The 21,643-nt window shown below is 31.3% G+C and overlaps 2 protein-coding genes across 2 annotated transcripts in view; one reads left to right on the forward strand and one right to left on the reverse strand.

Moving 5' to 3' along the window:
* dsx-c73A (doublesex cognate 73A) overlaps positions 1–14,295 on the reverse strand; it is a 204,924-nt gene extending 190,629 nt beyond the window's left edge. The window contains exon 1 of the mRNA XM_088234055.1: positions 13,424–14,295. Within this exon, the coding sequence (XP_088090181.1) occupies positions 13,424–14,248 (825 nt within the window). The 5' untranslated portion in view covers positions 14,249–14,295. The remainder of the gene's footprint in view (positions 1–13,423) is intronic.
* The window catches only part of LOC148276588 (elongation factor-like GTPase 1), a 229,334-nt gene extending 211,189 nt beyond the window's left edge, over positions 1–18,145 (forward strand). The window contains exon 11 of the mRNA XM_088234054.1: positions 16,488–18,145. Within this exon, the coding sequence (XP_088090180.1) occupies positions 16,488–16,537 (50 nt within the window). The 3' untranslated portion in view covers positions 16,538–18,145. The remainder of the gene's footprint in view (positions 1–16,487) is intronic.
* Positions 18,146–21,643: the final 3,498 nt, after the last annotated feature.

Raw genomic sequence — 21,643 nt, forward strand, 5'->3', positions numbered from 1 at the left:
TTCGGGTATTCTGAATTACCCATCATCAGGTGTAAATATAAACTTAACTAAAATATACACACAAATTTTATGAATTTGCAAACCAACGAATGGCAATGAAACGAATGGTTTGTATCCATAATATGGTTTTCAAATTCATAAAATTTGTGTGTATATTTTAGTTAAGTTTATATTTACACCTGATGATGGGTAATTCAGAATACCCGAAACAAGTTGTGTTATAATATATGAAACTTTTTTGTTGTAAAAGTGTTTTATTTTAAATAAATTCACTGGGATATTTGTCGACAGACCTAAAATTTCTAGGCAAAGCGGTGCGAAAACCATAATTCTATGGTTTTCAGTGTGATAAAGTAAATTTTACAGAGCTCTGTTTATATTTATAATGTTTAAAATAATATATCAATAAATAAATTTGAAGTAAATCTAAAGATATTTTTTTAACACGTGTAAAAACTAAATTCAATTTTAATTAGTATGAGTGTATTATTGTTTTATGATTTTTCTTCTAATATCCTATGTTTCTTATTTTTTTTTCATGTACTCGTATTTAAAATTATATAAACTCTCATAAATAAACAACTACAACAGTGTTAGTCACTCTCCAAGCACAAGAGTTAGTCTCTTTTTTTGGAGAGTTACAGTGATAACATTTACTAGATGTTTTAAAGTAGATATGTGTAGAATTTTTTAAAAACATGTACCTTTTATGAAATTTATTAATATTTTTTTTTTTTAAATGTTCATAAAATAAAATGCATATTCTAGTTTGTGTCAACGGATAAACTTTTTGTGTTGGACACATAAAACCTACTAGGTTTAATTGAATATAACGGATATTTGATATCACGACCAATGCGCGTGGATTGCACGTTCTCAATAAACAAACCAATTGTACCCGTTTCCGTTAATGGGCTCCCGTCCCACTAAATCCTGTCTTTGTTTCACTTAAACTATTTCTCTATAATTGTCTAGATTTAATCTGCCTCCTGGTTTGATCAACGCTCTTGCTTACCGTGTTCAAGAGCTCGGGTTCGTTCCCCGACATTGTTACACGAAACATATTTTCTAATGTTTTTAACACTGCGATTGTTATCATCATCATTTCCATATTCGCACACTATGGTGCATAGAGTACTGCTTTGGTACTTCCATTGCAGCGTATCTCCATTTTTTTATTACGTGAGATAGTCGGGACTATGAAACATGTGAAAACACTACCTCCACATACCCGAAAACCGTTTTAAAGGTCGACAGTCCTCCTATCGTTTTCGCTCATACTCAAGAAATGATTTTATTTTGACAAAAATCTAGTTAATTTTTTTTCGCAATTTCAGCTTTAGAAAACCGTGATTTCTGTTGATTTAACTTTACAGCTTTCATTTTGCATTGCATTTAATTTATTCATATAACTTTAATTTATTTAACCCAATATTTTCATTTATCGTTTGTTCAATTTAATTCATTTCTTTCATTTAACTTTCTTTTTATTTATTTAGTTTTAGATCTTTAGACCTTAATATATGTTTGTTTTTTTTTAATTGTGTTTTTATTTTATTTTTATTTATCTATGTTTATTTTGTTTGAGTTGCATTTATGAACACCCGCCATTTTCCTTTCTAAAAGCATTAAAACTATAATCAATGCACATAATTTTATTCTTTAATTTCACTGTATTTTTTTCCCGTCTTTTTTGTACTTTTTAATTATTTTAGACTGTTTTATCTTGTTTTGTTTGAGGTTTTATTTTCAACACTAATGTCTGAGCACCCGATGACAAACTATTGGCTTAAAGTTTATCTGGACAATAACTGTTTAATTTTTTATACTGTTAAATAATGTTGTACGTATATTTTTTTTAATACCGACTCTAGAAAAAAAGTTTAAAAATTTGCCTCTTTCACTTTGGGCTTGGCAAATTATATGAAAGGCTTTTATTGAATTCTTCTTTGTGACAAAATTACTATTATACAAACCTTAATCGTGACGTATTAGGGACGTGTCCAATGGAATTATAGTTTTTTCAGGAATTTGAAAATTACAAATTTCAAAGTATTTTTATGCTACTAATAAATAGCAATTATTTTTTTTTACTGGACAGTATTTCATAGACCTTTATTACTTTAAAATGTAACAAAAAAAAAAAAGGAATATTTCTTTATCGTTAACCCCAAACCCCTCACGGGTGTTTTCGACTCCATGACAACTCTCGCGTAAAAATCCTAAAAAAATCGAGTGGAGATGAATCCGCGTTGTATTATAGTAGTTTTGGCATTCGCCTACAATGCTCAAGGTTCTCGGTTCGATTCATGGCAGGGTGGTGGGCGTAAAATATTGGTTTTAAAGGTCGTTCAACACTGCAATATTTCACCGTCCTTGGACTGGCACCTGAAGTGTGTGACTAGTCACATTACCTTCCGAGTAACAAAAGTGATCCAGTTACGCTGCAGAGAACCAATGCTGTTCCTTGTGCACATATGAAAAATGTAAATGATGAATATTGAATGAATATTCATTTTGTTTTTAAATCTTGGTCAAAAGTAATGTACTCTTGTTTATTTTAAAAATAATTAAACCAAATATGTTTATATTATGGCTATTGAGCCGTATACGTTATTATATTTATATTTATGTGAGACAGCGTGAGACGAGACAAAATACTTCTTTTGCTGTTGATTAGCATAGTTAAATCTAAGCCAAATACTCAACTATTTCAAAGTTCTACGTGTTAGCAAACAAACACGGAAACTTAGATTTATTTTATTTATCTTTATAGTAATTAAAAACGTTACTTTCTGATCACCTCTTTTCTAAATTATAAAAATGTACGAAGTGTTATACTTGTTTTACTGTTTATGATATGATACATCGATTCTGTTACTTCAATACTTTTTATTTAAACCCCTTATTTATTAACAAATTACAACAGGGATGGAAAATACCTTAAATAAGTGAATATGGAAGTTAGGCATTTACAGGTCTTATGACCTGTCATTGGCTGGTTTAAGTGGCCACTTTACACACTGTGCAACATTCACCATTTTGCCCATGTTTGAACATCCATATTCATTCAATTCTTCCATTTGTCGATTTTAGTGAAGTTAAAGAGCTGAAATTTTTATTGTTGTGAAGATATTCATCTGTCTGAATTATTTCACACATTAAGCAACGCCTAAAAACGCCCTTATTTATTGTTAATTTGCTGCATACCTATGTTATAATTTCTTATTCAATTTTTCTTTATTATTTCCTTATTTTCTGCTAATTTTATTTCATGTATCTACATTTTTTATACTATGTTCAGGGGTTTTTGTATTATAATTGTTTTTTTATATTTTTTCATACTTTCTCAAAGGCGTAAGCCGTCGAAATAAATAAATAATTTTAAAAAAATATTGGCACAATTCACAGGCCATGATACCCAAAGAAAGCGTAATGAATAATTGAGTTAGTAAATATCAAACGCCAGTTTGTCCACCCAATTTTTTTGTTGATATTTGTTCTTCAAAATGTAGAGAAAAAAATATAATTATTTCAGTACTGTTCAAATTAAAACATGTCCTCATTATTACAATAAAACCCTGTCGAGAAACCATGTTTCAATTCAGAAGATATTATATCCACATAGACTCTGTGATGAATTGTTGTGGACATACCTGCGTTTGATATTTATCAACTCAATTTTGAATAAAAAAAACATAGGTAGTTGGTACATTAAAACAGAGATGAAAAACTTTTTTATGGAGAGAATGTAAAAGTTTTTTGTGTTTACAGAGCTTATGAGCTATTATTGACTGATTAAATATAAATAAATTTCTCTATAAGGAAGAATCCAGTTGGTACTTGTCTTCAAACATTAAGACAAGTTAAATTTTTGTTAGTAAAATAAAACTTTAGACTTTATACAGCGTGTGTTTTTGGATGTGACTAGGTTTATTGTAGGTACTTTTTTTTTCTTAGAATAATTTGAATTAAATAAAATATTAAAGGCAGGTTCTGCGTATCGAGTTTTCGATTTATAAACATATGTCAATGTAAAATAAATGCTCAATATCGCAGATGTGGAGCCGTATAATATGTTAAGGAAGTATAATGCTGAGTGCATAATACCATCTCGTGTTCAGACTCACGAAGGCTCTGAACTAGACATTGAAGTTTATGCAAGCCAGAATATTACTTCTCAACCGTCACGGAAATGTACCTACATGCGCATTACATTGTAATATACAGGCTGTTTCGTATCAGCATTTTAAAAAATTGTAGTGTGATGTATTTTATTTCGATAGTTGTACAAAATATAAATTTAAACAACTAGAAACCGTACAAAAACTAATTATTAAAATTATACTTTTCAACTCTTCCCTCCAACCATTTAATTTAGAAAGCTAAACTTTTGAAACTACGAAAAATCTATTGCCAGCAATGTCTAAAATATGATTATGTATAAAATGTTTTTATTCTTAAAGGCGTTTTTTTTATATATATTTATTATGCTTGTGTAAGAAAAGGTTTTTGGCGTATATATTGTTGTGCTATATTTAGTTATATAGGTGCTTAACTTGCTTTGTTGCTTTGTTGTTCTCAATATGTGTTATTTTTTTAATTTTAATATTATTACAATATTTGAGTTTGTCCAAATGTTTGTAGACAAAAGACCGGATTCCATAATCCCTTATTTAAGGTATTCTCCATCCCTGTTGTAATTTGTTAATCTTAATGACTCCCAAGGGGGTGAAATCCAGTATTTTGTCTACAAACATTTGGACAAACTCAAATATTTTAATGAAACCAACTGGTCCAAGAAGAAGTTTAAAAGCTGGAAAATTGTTTTCAGACGTTGCCTAGTATGTGAAATTATTCAGTCAGATGAATCTCTTCACAACAATCAAGGTTTCAGCTCTTCAACTTCACTTAAATCAACAAATGCAAGAATCGAAGAAATATTGATGTTCAAACATAGGCAAAATGGTGAATGCTACACAGTGTGTAAAGTGGCCACTTAAACCAGCCAACGACAGGTCATAAGCCCTGTAAATTTCTAGACTTCCATAATCCCGTATTTAAGGTATTCTCCAACCCTGTTGTAATTTGTTAATGTTAATATTATTTATGTCCCGAATTGAGTTATTGTAACTTCTGAGAATGTAATTCAACGTATTATACTTGTAAAATACTTTGCGTTTTATGATCAATGCGCCAAAATTTATTTCCTAAAATTTTTAAAAGATCTAGTCAAAGATTGAATAGTAAACTTGAAATTCCTTACTGTAAATCCCGACTCGGGCAAAGACACTTATTTTTCATAGCTCCAAAACTGTTTAATGCATTTCATAAGGACAATATGATAGATATTAATTATTTGCATTTATTTCGATTAAAATTTTTGTTGATATTATAGATAAAAAAAAGCATATTTGAATAGCTTCTTTTTTAAATGAATCGAAAATAGGTACTTTTATTGTAATTTTCTCACTTTTAGCGACGAAAAAATTGTGTTCTAATATTAGCACTCATTTTGAAATTTTTTGATATCTATTGTATTCTTCCAATAGCTTATTTCAATTTGAACTAAAATGTTTACCCACACACAGGTCTTAAATTATTTTGTTTGCATTTGTAACTTATGTATACTCTTTGCAAAATTCAAAAAATATATATAATTTAAAAAAAGATACTTCAGCTAATAAATATTATATAAACAAAAACATTTTTTTTCAAACATTAATATTTATTTCGGGCGCTCTCTAAAAACCTGACTTTTAAAGTTTCTCAAATGACAGATTAAATTTTTAAGAAGTTCCGGGAAGGGCTGAAATTAGTAAAGGGTTGCCTTTCGTCAGATTTGGTGAATCTGAGTATAACACAGTGCAATGCCCTAAGCTGCATTGATGTTTTTGCTGACGTTTCTTCACCACAAAATACCGTTTATCGGTTGAACGGCTTAGTTCGGTTTCATTTTTAAAAAAATATCAATCATCAAACGCTTTAAATTAATTTTCAACTTCCTAAACACTCTGTATGAGTTTTTAGATATATGAACCCAACATCACGATATTACGTGAACGTATAAAGTACGAGATGTCTTTATTGCGGGATTTAAATGTATCTATTTTTCATAATATAAATTAAACTAACTTTTTATGTTGGTACAATTTTTCCAGTTTTTTGCTCTCGGGTCCTTGAAATTGCAAAATTTTGAATGTATGTTTTTTTATTTATATGTGAAAATACAGGCTGAATAAAAAGACCTAACTAAATAGAAAAACAATGAGATTCTCGTTTTAAATATTTTCTAACTCTTTTTCTAATTAAATTATGATGTAACACCATTTTCAAATAAAATTCTCTCAAAAGAGTAAAAAACTAAAAAAAATTCTTTAAAATTTAACAATTTAGTTTTTTTCCTCTGAAAAAAAGATCTTAGAACAACTTTTGTTTTTATGCCCAATGTCCAGAATGTGTATATGAGTCGATTCGTCACACAAATTGAAATTCTTCGGGATAGATCTTTCGGCTTTTCGTAGATCTCTTAAACATTGTAGGATGATGATGGTTTCACATTGTTAAGCTCGAAATCTTATATATATACCGTGTTTATGTTTTTTTAAATTTTATTTATTCAAAGAAAACAACAACCATTATAAGAAAAAAAAATATTTACAAATAAACCAAAATTATAGGCCAATTATAGTTTTCTATTCATTACTAAATACGATGTCAAAAAAAGAAGAAAAAAAGCGTACCTTTAAAAAGCCACTCTGCATGCAATAATAATGAAATATTAAAAAAAACAAAAGAAAAAGTTTTTTGTTTACTCGGACTTAAAAATCCTTTCGCCGGTGGATCCGGAGTTACCCCAGATCAGCCCTCCTTCCCTTCTTCTTTTAAACAAATTAATTAATTACAATATTAAAGAGTACAAAAAATAAAATATTCGATAGGTACAGTTAGAATTAATTATAATGATTATTTTTAATTAGGGTTCTAGCATTTTCTTTAAATTTGTTTGAAGTGAGAAAATATACATCGATTTTAATAAAAAACGTGTTATAATTATTTAGAATTCTAAGAAAATATGCATTCTTATTATTACTCGTGCTTGAAATACCAACATGAAACAATTGATACCTTTATTTTAATGCCCTTGTTTGTCTTTGCTTCATAGTTTTACATTATTTTCGTTCAGTTTCTTGTTTGTTTATGTAACTGTTGTACCTAATAATTAGTTCAGGCCGTATGTATAATTCATGAATAAAAAAAGGTTATGAATTTATGCTTTGTAATGTTCAGTTATCGGTATATATTAGAATCTTCGTGACATTACCTACGGCCGCGGCCGTCCTAATTCCGCCTACTGACACAATTATGTCTTTAGATTGTTTTACGAGTCATAACCCGGCTAACTCGGCGCTGGCTTTATTAGGCCTCGAGTACTAAACTCCTCTGCGGAGTAAATAGCCATTACGGCGAGGAAAGTATTTTCATACAGTTGTAAAACAAAACTCAGCGGTGCCGACACAAATAACATCCAAATCATGTCAACTGAGATCATTTTATTTTTATTTTGCTCTTTACGGTAAATTTCTTCTGAGCGCTGTAATGAAACTAGAACTTATGCAATGAACCAGATTCAAATCTTTCACTGAAGCTTACTTGAAAGATTCCTCAATTTCTCAATGGACTTAATGCGTAAAATTATTTATTTATTTACGTATTTAACACTTTATATCAGAGGCGAACCGTGTATAGAAGCGATTATGCGCAGCTTACCATTATATTTGACTAACCGTAAAAATATTTTACTGTAACTTTATTTACAGAAAAACAAAAATTAATTACTATTTATTTGAAATCATTGCCACCGTTTGTATTTTTATCCTAATATAAATATTAATATTAATAAAGCGCGCCCAGCGCCTGCGGTGAGCCAAGAAACTAGCCGATTATTCCAGTCTATGTTTTCATACAAATAAGTGTACTTTATTTTGAATGTCTTAACCCCAGTGCGGGTTTTTTCTCCTAGATTAAACTTGCAGACTACACAAATTATTTGAAGACTCTTGATTTGGAAAACAGTATTTCAAACATTATTTCTTAAAGGCTATTTTTCTTTGATATGGTACTTTTGACATAAGATCATAATTTCTTTCATACGTCATATTGCAGGACATATGGCGCTCGACGCGGCCGTTTTTAGCACCTAGAACATCCTAGAACAATTCAGCCAGTTGACATTTCAATTGAATTCCTAAAATCGACTGAATTCATAGTGCTATTTTTTATTGATTTTTCAATGAGTTAAATGTATTAAAGTTATGGATAATATATCTATATAATATAATATATCACAAAGAACCACTGAAAAATATCAATTTATAGTAAATATTACTTACATTATATTATGTACCTTCTATGTAGGTACAAATATATATCTTTTTATAGCTTACCTGTAAATAAAATCACCATTCGCAGTGCTTTATATACATATATAAAATCCATATACATAAAAGGGCGGGCATATTGCCTTAAGGCCTTTCTTCCTACTTACCCAAATCGTTCAGTTTAGGAAAATTACAGGTACGTGGACATATTTTTAGGAATATTACTAAATCTTAAAATTTTATACAAAATTTAAAACCAAAATTTTATTTTTAATTCACACCACACTTTGAAAAGAGGAGAGGAGATGGGAAAGAAAAAAAGAATAAGGAGAAAGGAACAACTCAAATATTTAGATAGTGACATTTCAAAATCGATTTTAATTTAAATTAAGTCTCGAAAATTAGTGGGTAGATTATTCAACAATCGAGCAGCTACAACTGTTAAAATAATATGTTAAATTCATTGGTTTAATTTCTTTATTTACGTCGTCTGTACATATGGCAATCAATTATCCAACTTGAAAAATAAATAATACCTTCAGTATATCCAAATATTTGTAGATCAATAAGTCAACAAATGGAATAGCAGAGAAAAAATGGCTGTTGAAAAAATGACGCTTTACTGCCTGTATCTTATATATATATACTATGGTTGCCCCTGTGGTGTAATGGCTAAGATGCTTGGTTCATGCACGGTGGGTGCCGAGTTCGATTCCCGGTAAAAACACGAAAATTAAAATGTGATTTAATTCAAACCTGGGTCTTCTGTGCATTAATTCACCCATGTGATTGGGCTTCCTGGCCTGTTGTGGCGCAAAAAAATAATATATGTAGTTTGTTTTTATTTCATTTTCTCCTTTTAATTCCAACAAAAAGACATTAAAGTTTGTTACTGAAAATTCTTGGTGAAAGTTCATTGTAATTTTAGCCGAATATTTTATGTCTAATTTAGTGTCATTTTTAATGTTAGTTTTCGTATATTTGTGGCAACTCGGGTGCAAGTTTTTTCCTTTAACGTAAAAAGAAACGTTAATGTAAATATATGTATTGAATTAATATAAAAATTGTATTTATTAGTAATATTGGATACCTTTACTTGTTATCTAAATAAAAAAAATATTAGAGAAATGAAAGATATTTATTTACTCTTGTATTTTACACTGTATAACCTGATTTGCTTCCCGAGAACTGCCTTGAGATGGTCACTCCACTAAAGCAGTAGTCTATTTTATATCAAATCGTCTAAGTTCAATACCGTGTATGATCCAAAAAAAACACAATACGTTCTTTTGACGTTTTCAATTGAAAGGGACAAGTCGGATTAAATGGTATTTTATTTTATTCAGAAAAACATACAGTCATACAAAATGAGTATTAAATCAACAATTTTTTAACATAAAAAGACCAATTAAGTTTTCATAAATTAAAAAGATATAAACATTAAATGTGACAAAAAAAAAAAAAAATAAGAATTTTAAGTGAGAAAAGAATAATTGTTGACATTTGCTTTTTCCATGGAGGTAATTAATTAAAATAAATAAAAATACCGAATGTACACTCCGAGCCATCCACGCACACATATGAACGCACATGTAAAACATACACAACATACACATTACATGCGGCACATATACATAGCATAAACCACTTAAGATGCATATTCAGCAACTATCCCAAATAATCGACCCCATGAAGAAATTTTCTGTACAAATGCAACGTGCCGTTAAAAATGTCTACATCAATACTGAGTCCGTTATAATTTCTACAGGTACGTCTAATGAATGAATTCGAGGTATAATTGTTTTTACAATTTGGTACATAAAAAAGGGAATTTAATCTAGTATAGCGAAGAGGACAACGGAAACCAATATTTCGTAAAAGATACGGCGAATCAACTATATTATTAAGAATTTTGAAAAGAAAAATTAAATCATATGTAAGGCGCCTTTTTTGTGGTGATTCTATATTAAAATTGATCAAAGATGCGCCGTAATCATTTTCAATGTTGCCAAAACGATATTCCAGGCTCCTTATAAATTTCTTTTGAATGTTTTCAATTTGATTAATATATACATTATATTGAGGGGACCTTCTAATGAAGCGAATTCGACTTGACTTCGCACATAAGTATAGTAAAGAAGTTTAAATGTATTTGGTGACGAGAATGGCTTGGAGATTCGTAAGGTATATTTGAATTTCGAAATTGACAAGAGGCTGCTTGCATTTGATTCAATTTAGTGCCGCTAATTAACTCTACGGACAAACATGGCAAAGCAATACCGATACATCCCTAAATCCAATGCAGAGGATGAGACGTATTCGATTTGCGTAATGGCAATACAGCGAATACGCCATACATAACTGCCATAATTAACTTCGTATAGACACAAAATACTGCATTTAAATTGATCCTTTTTTTTACGAAATTATAAGGTTTTTTGTCCCTCCTGAACGTTTTGACAAATAGTCTATCCGGTCCATTGAATTTACATAAACATAATTAGTGTTGCATGTCATGTATTGTTTATTTATCCACACGTTGTTTTAATAAATATATTCTTTGTAATATTGACATATTTTGTATTTATTCAGATGTAGGGCTACCAGGAACTTGCAGATGTAGAGGTGCCAATTAGCCCACCACGACAGTGGCTTGTTTCTCGGCTCAATGTCGGCACAGTACTTATCGTCGTTACCCCGGCAATATCTGTTAACTGATTTTTCTTTTTTTAAATGTTTTTTTATTTCATATTTAGATTACGCAGTCTTGTTTCAAGAAAGTACGCTTAGTATTATTTCAAAATAAAATGCGTATTTTGCTTTTTTGCTATCAATAAAAAAAAGCCATCATCAAAATGAACATTGGTTAAAAATATTTCCTTAATTTAAAAACAAAATTTAATTAACAGATATTGTCGGAACAACGGCGTTATATATGTGCTGGACTTATGATATTATGTTTTTGTTTAACTATTATTTATGCATATTTATATATATGTATATATGTATATATGTATATATATATATATATGTATGTACATATGTGTAGATTTAATGTATATGTATTTATTTGTCGGCCTCGTGGTGGTCAGCGCGTTTGTGCAAAATGTCTGGAGGTCGATTCCCGACATGGTCAATGTCAAATATTTATTAAAAAGGGTGTTAAAACACTAGAATATTTTATAGGAACTGCACTGGTACCTGAAGCGTTAAACTGATCATATTACCTTCATGTAACCAAAATGATCAAGATACGCTGCGATTAGTGTACAAATGCAGTGCCCTATGCACCATTAGGTTCAGAAAGGGAATGATGATGAATGATGCATTTATTTAATTATGTATATGTAGTATTATTTCTTTTAAGACACCGTAATCACAATTTCAATCATAAAAATGAATACCTCGACACGGATTCTGCCCAATAAGGTAAGGTGTACATATAGAAAAAAAAATGTAAACCAAAAAAATAAATAAATACAATGAATTTTAAAATAAAGATGCTAGATTCGAATATGTCTCAAAAGCGATGAAACCTGTCACTGTTTATTCCAAATTTGTGAATTTTAGTATCTCTTTCCTATAATAAATATAATAGATTGTTGGTTTATTTTATAATTTGTACTTATATAAAACAAAAAAACTGTTTGTTTTTTAAAATAAATCATGAATATAAGTCCTGTTAAATCTTGCACAAATACTAACATATCTATCTACATTACTCGGTGCTGTTCTGGCGCAACGCGTCGTTGCCCGTTAGAAAATTACTATCGATATATTTCTACCTTAAAATAATTTATCCTAAACCCGCTATATAGTTAGCAAAAGTGTTTCTCTTCCGCTTGTAAAACTCTTCGTTTTTTAAACTACCAACTGGCCATACAACCATCTGTTGCATTACATCTAGTGAATTATATAACAGTGTGCAAGCGCTCCACACGCCACCTACTGTTATAACATTCTAGTGTTAATATATATCCAATAAACCACTGAACATAGCCGTACGGAGTCGAACGCATGACCACTAGGTCTATAGGCAAACATGCTACCGATCCGGTTATTAAATAACATTTACATTTATCGGTTCAATAAGAAAACTGTAATTTCTTCAGTAAACCGTACTTATAACCAATGTTATCGCTTAGCTAGAAAATTTTCATTTTATATTCGACACATTATTATATCATTTCGTTTTATGTTATAACGTCACGTTGCTTTTAAAATTTAAATGCTTGATTGCATTTTCTTACAAAAATTTTAAGGTATTCTGAACCTATTTAATTTTATATGAGATGTGACATTGTTTTTTTTTTTTATTACGCATTATAGTTTTTAATACTGTGATTTATTTTACTATGGAAACTTTTAATTATTAATGTTCCATTAAAAACAAATAAAAATATTTGAAAAGTGGGTGTTGACATTTTTCTTTTTTTTCCTATTTGGGTAAAATCTCACCCATTTCTGATCTTAGAATGCTCAAAAAGTTACTATTTATCTATGGAGATCAATTTTTGGAGCATTTTGATATCAGTTATGGGTAAGGTTTAAAATTGAATTGGGTTGTGGTCCCGTGATAAGTGTTACGGACTCACAGATTAGAGGTCCGAGGTTCTAACCCCACTCTTTCCCGACTACATTTCTATATTTTAATAATGAGTTATTTATAACTCGTTGAAAATAGCCCCAAAATCTAAATATTTAGGTTAATCACAAAAACGCAAATATTTCTTAGAAAAAAAATATCTTCTTTCGATCAAATACTCACTAATTTATGACCTATGTATATATGATGCAAAAAAGCTGTGTTCATCACGAAACGAACGAAGTTCAAGAAAACACAAAGTTCAGGCAGTCTTGGTTAACATCCTTGGGTGTTATTATTAGCTTTTTAATAAGATTTATAAACCAATGAATTTAATAGTTCGAATTAAATCACTGTCGTTTCTTTAATTTGAATACAGGTGCAATGAAACTGGATGATACTCGTATTATGCACCTACATTGTTATTATATATTATTTCACTCGTGCAATGACTCACCTCATTTTTAGTTTCCGCGGCCAGAAGCACTTCCTCCTTGAGGGGTTTCTCCGTCAGGTCCATGTCCCCCTCCCGCATCTTCCCCTCCGTGGTGGCTTCCGCCGCCGCCGCCGCCCCCGCCCCCTGGGAAGGGCTGTTCGTGACACTCGTGGCGCTGTCGGGCAACTTGGTCTTATACAAGCTAGTTGGGGGGTTGGTTTTGGTCATCACGACGCTAGGGTGGATGGTGTAATGCTTGTGCGTTGTCTTTGTACTGGCGTACGTCGTGTCCTGCTTCGTCACAGGTTTAGCGGTCGTCTGCCTTTGGGTGGATTTGATAGATTGCGTACTAGGACTAACTTTTTGCGAAGATTTTATTTTCGGTATCGCTGTGGTCGTGCGGGACGACGCTTTTCGTTTACCCGACGCGGTTGTTCCTTTTTTAGAAGAGCCCGTCGCTCTCCCTTCGACCGAAGTCACGGAAAACATCGCTTCGGTGCCGGGCGGAGTTGTTTCCTCATTATATGTAACGGTAATTGGAGTAGTTTCCGCCTCCTTTTCAGTGACTCGCGCGATTACGGTACTCGACGGGTCCGCTAATTGTTTTTGAGTTTTGAAATTTTTCGACACTTTCGCTTGACGTGACGAGGGGAAAAAATAATCCATGAACGACATGGACCTCGAGTTCCGTCTGTACTGCGAGGGGATGACCGGGTGTGGGGCGTGGGAGCGCCCGCCAGCGGCGTGCTCGTGTACCACTTCCTCGGCGACCCCGTGCCCGGAGCGCTGGGCCGCAGCCTGGGCCAGGAAGAACAGAGCCGCGAGAGCTAGAGTGAGGTACGCCATGGCTCGTGAGGTATCGCGGCACGACCGTTCGCGATCAGGCGCGAAGCTAACTGAGGGCAGCGGACAATCCGCGGCTCGGCGGAGTCTCGGGCTCCCTCCCCTTTCTCCGTCTCCGTCCCCCGCGCCGCCTCCTCTCCTCCGCCGTCATTTCTCTCGGTTTCGGAAAATTCGCTCGAATACTCGGTAAATTGGTCTCTCGGCTTTCCGCGGCATCTCTCCTGGCGGGCGGCGGGCGCGCGGCGCGCGGTGTCGGGGTTCAGCCGTTCCCATGATAAGGGGGTCACCGTCGATGATTGACAGCGCTAGAGAGATTGATTCTCTTTGTTCTCCGTTTGTTTGTAAAACCGAGCAAAGTGGTTATTTCGATTTTCGTAAATAAATATAGCTTTATGCGTCCCCTCTGGCTAAGTTCGTAATCCGCTCCGCATAACGTAATTTGTCCTCGATATTCGTAAATGTCTCTCGGTAGATAAATGTATTATTAGGACTGCGCGGTTTGCGTACTAACCGCGCGTTGATGTCATGAAAACTGCTCATCGAACAAAAAATGCCATTGTTGTTATACTGCGATGTTCGCATTAACCCCGTTTTTAATGTCTCAATGTAAATTTTTCTGTATTTGCATTTATGAGATTTGCTGACACAGTGAGCTATAAAAATTATATAATTATATAGAACAATGTGCTGAACACGCGCTTGTTAATTTAGTACCGAATGTAGGTATATTTAAAAAATATATTTCCGTTATATGTGTTCATTGGTAGTTGATATTTTAACGTTAACCTTATAGTACTTCGTGCACTTAGCCTACCTAACTGGCTATATCGAACTGTGAACCTTAAAGTAATGGTCCATAGTGCACGGAGCAAGTAGGAGCTTTGTAACTAACTTAAGCTTTCCGCCTTCCCCGTGTACTTGTCTTCCTAATGGAGGTACATTCATCTTCCTAGTGTCAGCACGCCATAATGTGCGATGTTGACTATGTTCAATGTATCAAAATACGGTACCTACGTAATGTTTATTTTCGTTATTCGTTATTTTGATAGCAATTCCAATTGATAATTTTGTTATTAATCGTTTTATTTATTTACCTAACTATTGTTATCGAAAGCCAATAAAAAAACGACAGTTTATTAAGTCAATATTTAATGTGGGTAGAATTGTCTAAGTTAACGAATGTAATGAAATATCGATATTCTCAATAGAAATTTAACAAAGAAATAAACATTTCAGTGATCAATTATTGCACTGTCAAACTAAAAGAATCGTCATAACTGTTATAATATGCACTTAATTTTTTTTATCTCCTTACTACCGTAAACTTATCCGGATCTCCCCTGTTTTGATTTGAGAATACATACGTGTGATCGGATGTCATCTGATAGGTTATAGTAAAATTATGAATAATTTTTTTTCATCAAAATACCTTAAAAAGCATCGCACCTTAAAAATCTGTCTGTAAACATTATTTGTGTATCTACGAACTTAAATAAACTCAAACAATTTTTTTCTTCCATTATTTATTTATTTTATATATTTATTTATTTAATTTGACAATACGCCCAAGGGGCCTTTACAAAAATGTACAGGTAAGTACAAAACATAGTAAGTAGTCATTTAAAAAATAAACAACGCCTTTTTGTATACATTTAGAAATAATAAAAAGCATACTGCTATGCAAAATAAAAAGTGAAACTTTACATAGTAAAAAAGAAAGAAATATGTTTACAAGAAAAGTAATTGAATTAAAAAGCTAATTGTAAATAACTTGTAAAGAATTTAAACAAAAATAGAGGTATATATATATATATATATATATATATATATACATATACATACATATATGCGTATAAAAAATGGTACTAACAAATTAATGTAAAAAACAAATTAGTTTACAGTTAGTAAATATAAGATATTATTATATTATATGGTACACACAAATATTTGATACATTAATTTCAGAACAAGATAGGATAATAATAATACACATCAAAAACAGAGAAATATTGAATGAAAAAGAAAGTTTTATTACGATATTAATAATTAGTTTTAAACAGTGCATTTAAGAACGTTTTAAAATGAATAATTGTCCTTGTTTCAACTTGTTAATGTGGCTTTTTTTTATTGGTTTTCATTCATTTTTTGTATGTAAATAATTGATTATTTCTTTTCATTTTGTTGGAATCTTAATTCCCCCTATCTTAAAACAAATAATAATTATGTTTATTTTGCTTTTCAGGTAAGTTTTGCATTGATGCTTTCATACAAGAGAACACAAGATTTTGGTGAGTTTTTTTTAAAATCAGAATAAAAATATGCCTTATATTATGGTCCAAGTAATTAGTATATACTTTTTCCCGAGTACCGAACAACTCAAAAAAAATTCACAATACAATCCTAGATGAACACTTTTGTGTACAGTATAGGCATTTGTTTATTACAAAAGCTACAGTAAATATTTATTATTTACAATTAATTGATGATTTCACATTTGCATCCACAAAGATTTGCCAAAATATCATGAACCATAGCGCTTTTTCGAAATGCTATTTTTGTTTGTCCACGTCCATATAAAAAGTGAGATCTTCAGATATTAAATAACTTTCAATGCTTAAAATAAATACAATATCATTTCAAAATTTATAGTCTTCAATCTGTGGACTCTTCGCGAAACCAATGCTAACATTCGTTTGACCTACTATGGTCTTAAAGATAGTGGGGAGGGTGAATCATGATTTTTTCGTACGTAAACAGCAAATAATCAAAACTTCAAAAACACTATTTGCCTAGCACGGATCTCAAATTGCTGACAGTTGGGGAAATAAAAAAATATCTGAATTCGAAAAAAGAACAATATGGACGGCTATAATAAAAGCTGTAAAAACTGTAAAACCCTTACTTCAAACAGTCAGTAGTAGAAAATGGTCCATTAAAGTAGCCAGCGGAGTTCAGTTCAGTTCATTAGTTCGGATAACTATATTACCGATTTCTGAATTCAATTTTTAAGGCGTAATAAGTGTACATCGAATCATTGATGTCGTTTTTATTTCATCGTCTCTAACTGGGGTAGAAGCTCCCTGCATCGACAACCAAACCACCTTCAAATCTATGATAATAATGAGAAAAACGAATATATTAATTAAACAAAAGGACACAAAATGGCGAACACTGTCTATTAGAACAGAAGGTCTGTCGATGTCTCTCAATAGTCCGGCTTCTTCCTAGGGAGTTTTCTGTGGTTTACACTTCATATAAAGCGACTGCGGAAAAGTTCCTGAACAAGGCCATAGCCGACTATCCCGCCGGATCTTTACTATAGTTTGAGCAGTCAGAAAACCTTCCGCACTTTGTAAATGCTTTTATTTTTGCAATAAATTTACAAAGAGGAACTTTGGTGCTTCGGTGAATTGGATATAATTTTTATTTATTTACACGCTGTTAAAATTGAAGCATTCAATTGTACTGCGAACTTTCTTGAAAGTGTATGAAAAAAAATATAAAAATGATTTCAATAAAAACTAACTACTTTGAAAGACGCGTCACTAGTTCTTCCGAATCAACCAATAATAGAATGTAGTAATAGATTTTCGGTTTACGGGAAACGCCAATTTATCAATTAGCACAACTCACCTAAGAGAACTTGTCGAAAGAGAACGTCATATGCGGATTGATTTCAATATTACAAAACTTTGAAAATCATAGCTCTGAAAATACAATGTATAATAATATTTCGAAAAAAAAATTGGCTTGGGTTGATAGATAATAATAATACTAAATCTTAATTAACCGTAATATACAATATCATACATACTTAAATAATAACCAAGGTATACACAGTAAAATGGCTGACTTATTGCAACATGCAATTTCTTTCAGTCGAACCAAAACGAAATAAAATAATTGAATAAAAATCAATTGCAAAAATAAAAAAATAATTAAAAATTTAAATAAAAAACAAATAAACGAAAATTTTTAGAAAAACACAAACAGTAAAAACATTACACAATATTATGGTGTCTTTTGCTTACATTAATTATATTTAATACATTTTACATTGTTCTATTACATCTTCCAAATATACATTTATACTATAGAAACATTTATTGATTAAAAACACTTTTAACACACCTGCAATTTTTTAACACAATATATTTCCTTAATTTTACTGGGGAGCTTATTTTATATTTTTACTGCCATGCATACGGGCCCTCTTTGTATAAATGATTGTTTCGTCAATGAAATTTTTAATCTACTTTTATTCCTGGTGTACTAAAATATTCAAGTCTTGATTTAACAGTAAGACAAAGTTCCATTTTGTAAATACCCGTCAATGTTAATCAATTTAATCTTGCAAAAATTGGCCTACATGTAGCCAGGTAATCAGCATTGACCATTTTCCTAACACATCTTTTTTGAATTTTAAAAACATTTGTACATTAGTAGAGTTTCCCCATAAAATAATACCATATTTTTTAATTTAATATTCATATGCATAATAAGTGGACATAACACATTCATTAGTTAATTTATTTATTTGACACTTTATATGCATATAAAATATATATACATATAAGGGCGGGCATATTGCCTCAAGGCAATTTCTTCCTACCTACCCAAACCGTTCAGTTTGAGAAAATTATAAATACATGGACAAATTGAATCTAAAAATTAAAGCAAAAATTAACAAAAATAAATAATTATATAAAAAAATAAGACTATACTATGAAGAGAGGAGAGGGGATGGGTAGGAAAGAAGAAAGATAAAGTAACAATTTAAATATTTAGATAGTAACATTTCAATCTTGACTTAAATGTAAATAAAAAAGGGGTAGATTAATCCACAACCGAGCGACTACTACTGTAAAAGAGGAGGCAAGAAAATTAGAGCGATGACAGGGTATTAAAAGGGTTCTCTCGTTACTAGAACGAAGAGATAGACCGTGTTGTGAAAGAGGTTGGATGAGCTCTCTCAGATAAACAGGCGAAGTGGGATTATTTAAAATATTGTGAAGAAGTGATAGAATGTGAATGTTTCTTCTATGCCTGATACTGAGCCAGTGTAGTTGCGTGCGGTACTCGGTTATGTGGTCAAATTTTAAGATAGTGTTTTAACAATTATTTCCTTTAAAACCACTGACCTTCCTCAGTAAACTGTTTGAGATGTAAGCATAGGTTTAGCGGTGAATTTTTCGACTCAGTGGCGGGGCTGTGAATTCTTTTTTTCAGTAATGATTATTGATGGTGCCATTAACCGTTCTCAGTAATCCGCAATAATAATTGTCTGTTTTGTCTCAAACATCGCATCGGCCGGAACTATTGTATACAATAACGAGCAATGATTTTACTTTGTCACGATTATTCTGTCGGCCGTCATTACGGAGTAAGTTGTCTGTGAAACTGGGTTAGCTATAAAAATATTTCGATAATTTTGGGAAAGCACTGCAGTATGCTCATTGTTTTGATTACCTAGATCCGTATAACAGTGATGCGATAAGTGATTTACCGATTTACGTCGTTATGGCGAACTCGGCATTCCTTTTTTTTAAATCAAAAACTTTGTTCCAAAAAAGTTTTAAAAAATGTATGAAGCCTATGTAAAAACTAAAATATGTTATATGCAACTACTATGGGGAATAGGAAATCAAAATGACATAAACAGACTACAAAGACAGCAAAATAAAATATTAAAGTTAGTATATGACCTACCCTATCTAACAGCAACTAAAGAACTTTTTAAACAAACTAAACAATTAAATGTAACTGAACTCTTTAAACTAGAATCCTTAAAATTTATTCATAAATTAGCCACTGATGTTATCGTAAATGAAGAATTAAAACTTGAAAAAAACTGTAGTAAACATGAACACTATACGAGAACATCAGAAAAATATCATATACAACCTTTAAAAACCTTTTAAAACAAGAAAAGGACAATCGAGACTAATAAAGCATGGACTGAAATTATACCATAAACTAAGAGACAAAACTAAACAAACGACTCGGACAACCTTTACAAAAGATGTTAAAAATATTATTATTAACAGTAGAATGTGAATTATAAAAGTAAAAATATTTTGTTAAATGTATGTAACCCGTAAGGGTTTATCATTGAAAAATTTTAATAAAAAAACGCGTTAACGGATACAAATATTGATAACTTTGAAACGTCATTTATGTACATATCGACGCTGGAAAGGAAAAAGTTACCAAGCGAGATGTTGCAATTTTACGGAAGAGCCAATTTTTTTTTTTTTTGTAAATACATGTGAATCTCGTATATTAAACTTTTATTTAAATTATGTAAGAAAACTTATCTGGCTCAAGAGAAAGACGTCTGCTGAGAATCTGGCTTTTAGAACGTGGTTTTTTTATATTGATTTTTTTGTGTTTTTCTTATATGTACATATTTCTCCTTTTTTCCATAGTTTTAGAGTTTTTATATGTTTATAGAATTTAAGAGATATGATTTTGTATATATATAAGAACTTAAATATAAGCACCTGCTGACGAACTGCATTTTATGCAATTCAGTAGGACTTGATTATTTATATGTTAATTTTTTGCATGCTTTTGATAAATAAATAAAATAACAATAACACCGAAATAATGAGTTTGTACGAAATTTTTATTTATAATAAAAAAAAACTTTAATTGGCTCTTTTGTAATGTTGCTACATGTCGCTTGGTAACTTATTCCCATCCAGCATCTTTTTAAGTTGAGTTACCTCGAGAACGCAATGATTTTTTAAAATTATTTTTTATTGATAATTAAGTTGGTTTACTTTAAATTAAACTAAACCTATTACTAAAATTAAAATAAGAACACCTTGTTTTAACCCCATATCGACGGTGGAAAGTGACATTAGCCAACTTTACAGAAGAGTCAATGAAAGTTTTTTTTATTGACATAGTCATTGAAACATTTCTGGTCATGTGGTTACAAGAGCAGATCCCAGCAGAACGCTCATACGGGGTGTACCTATAATTTTAATTATTTAATATCAATAACGAAGTTTCTCTATTGTGACCTCAAGAGTGTTCAATGTCCTGGATGAATATATTAAGTTCTCCAAAACAAAAACTATTTTCCGGAGAAGTGTAGGTACAGGTTTGGATTGTGCCTTAGTAAAAAAGACCATTGCAGGAGACTGCTGCGAGATTTGTAGACTGTTACGCGTGTTGTACAGATGTTTATTTAAATATCTATTTGTGTAATGATTTTTTATTTTCATTTTTATTATTATTTAATAATACGCATGCTTCCACTTTTCATTATGCTACATCCCAACTCAACACAGGGCTCTTGGCTTCATAAAGTTAGGAATACGTTTTTTTTGTTATACATATATATATTTAGGGTTTTCCGGAGCAGGATTCTTCGACTACTTTGACATG

Source organism: Micrasema longulum, unplaced genomic scaffold (genome assembly GCF_059751315.1).
Source record: "Micrasema longulum isolate JH-2025_06_02 unplaced genomic scaffold, ASM5975131v1 h1tg001189l, whole genome shotgun sequence".
Classification (NCBI taxonomy): domain Eukaryota; kingdom Metazoa; phylum Arthropoda; class Insecta; order Trichoptera; family Brachycentridae; genus Micrasema; species Micrasema longulum.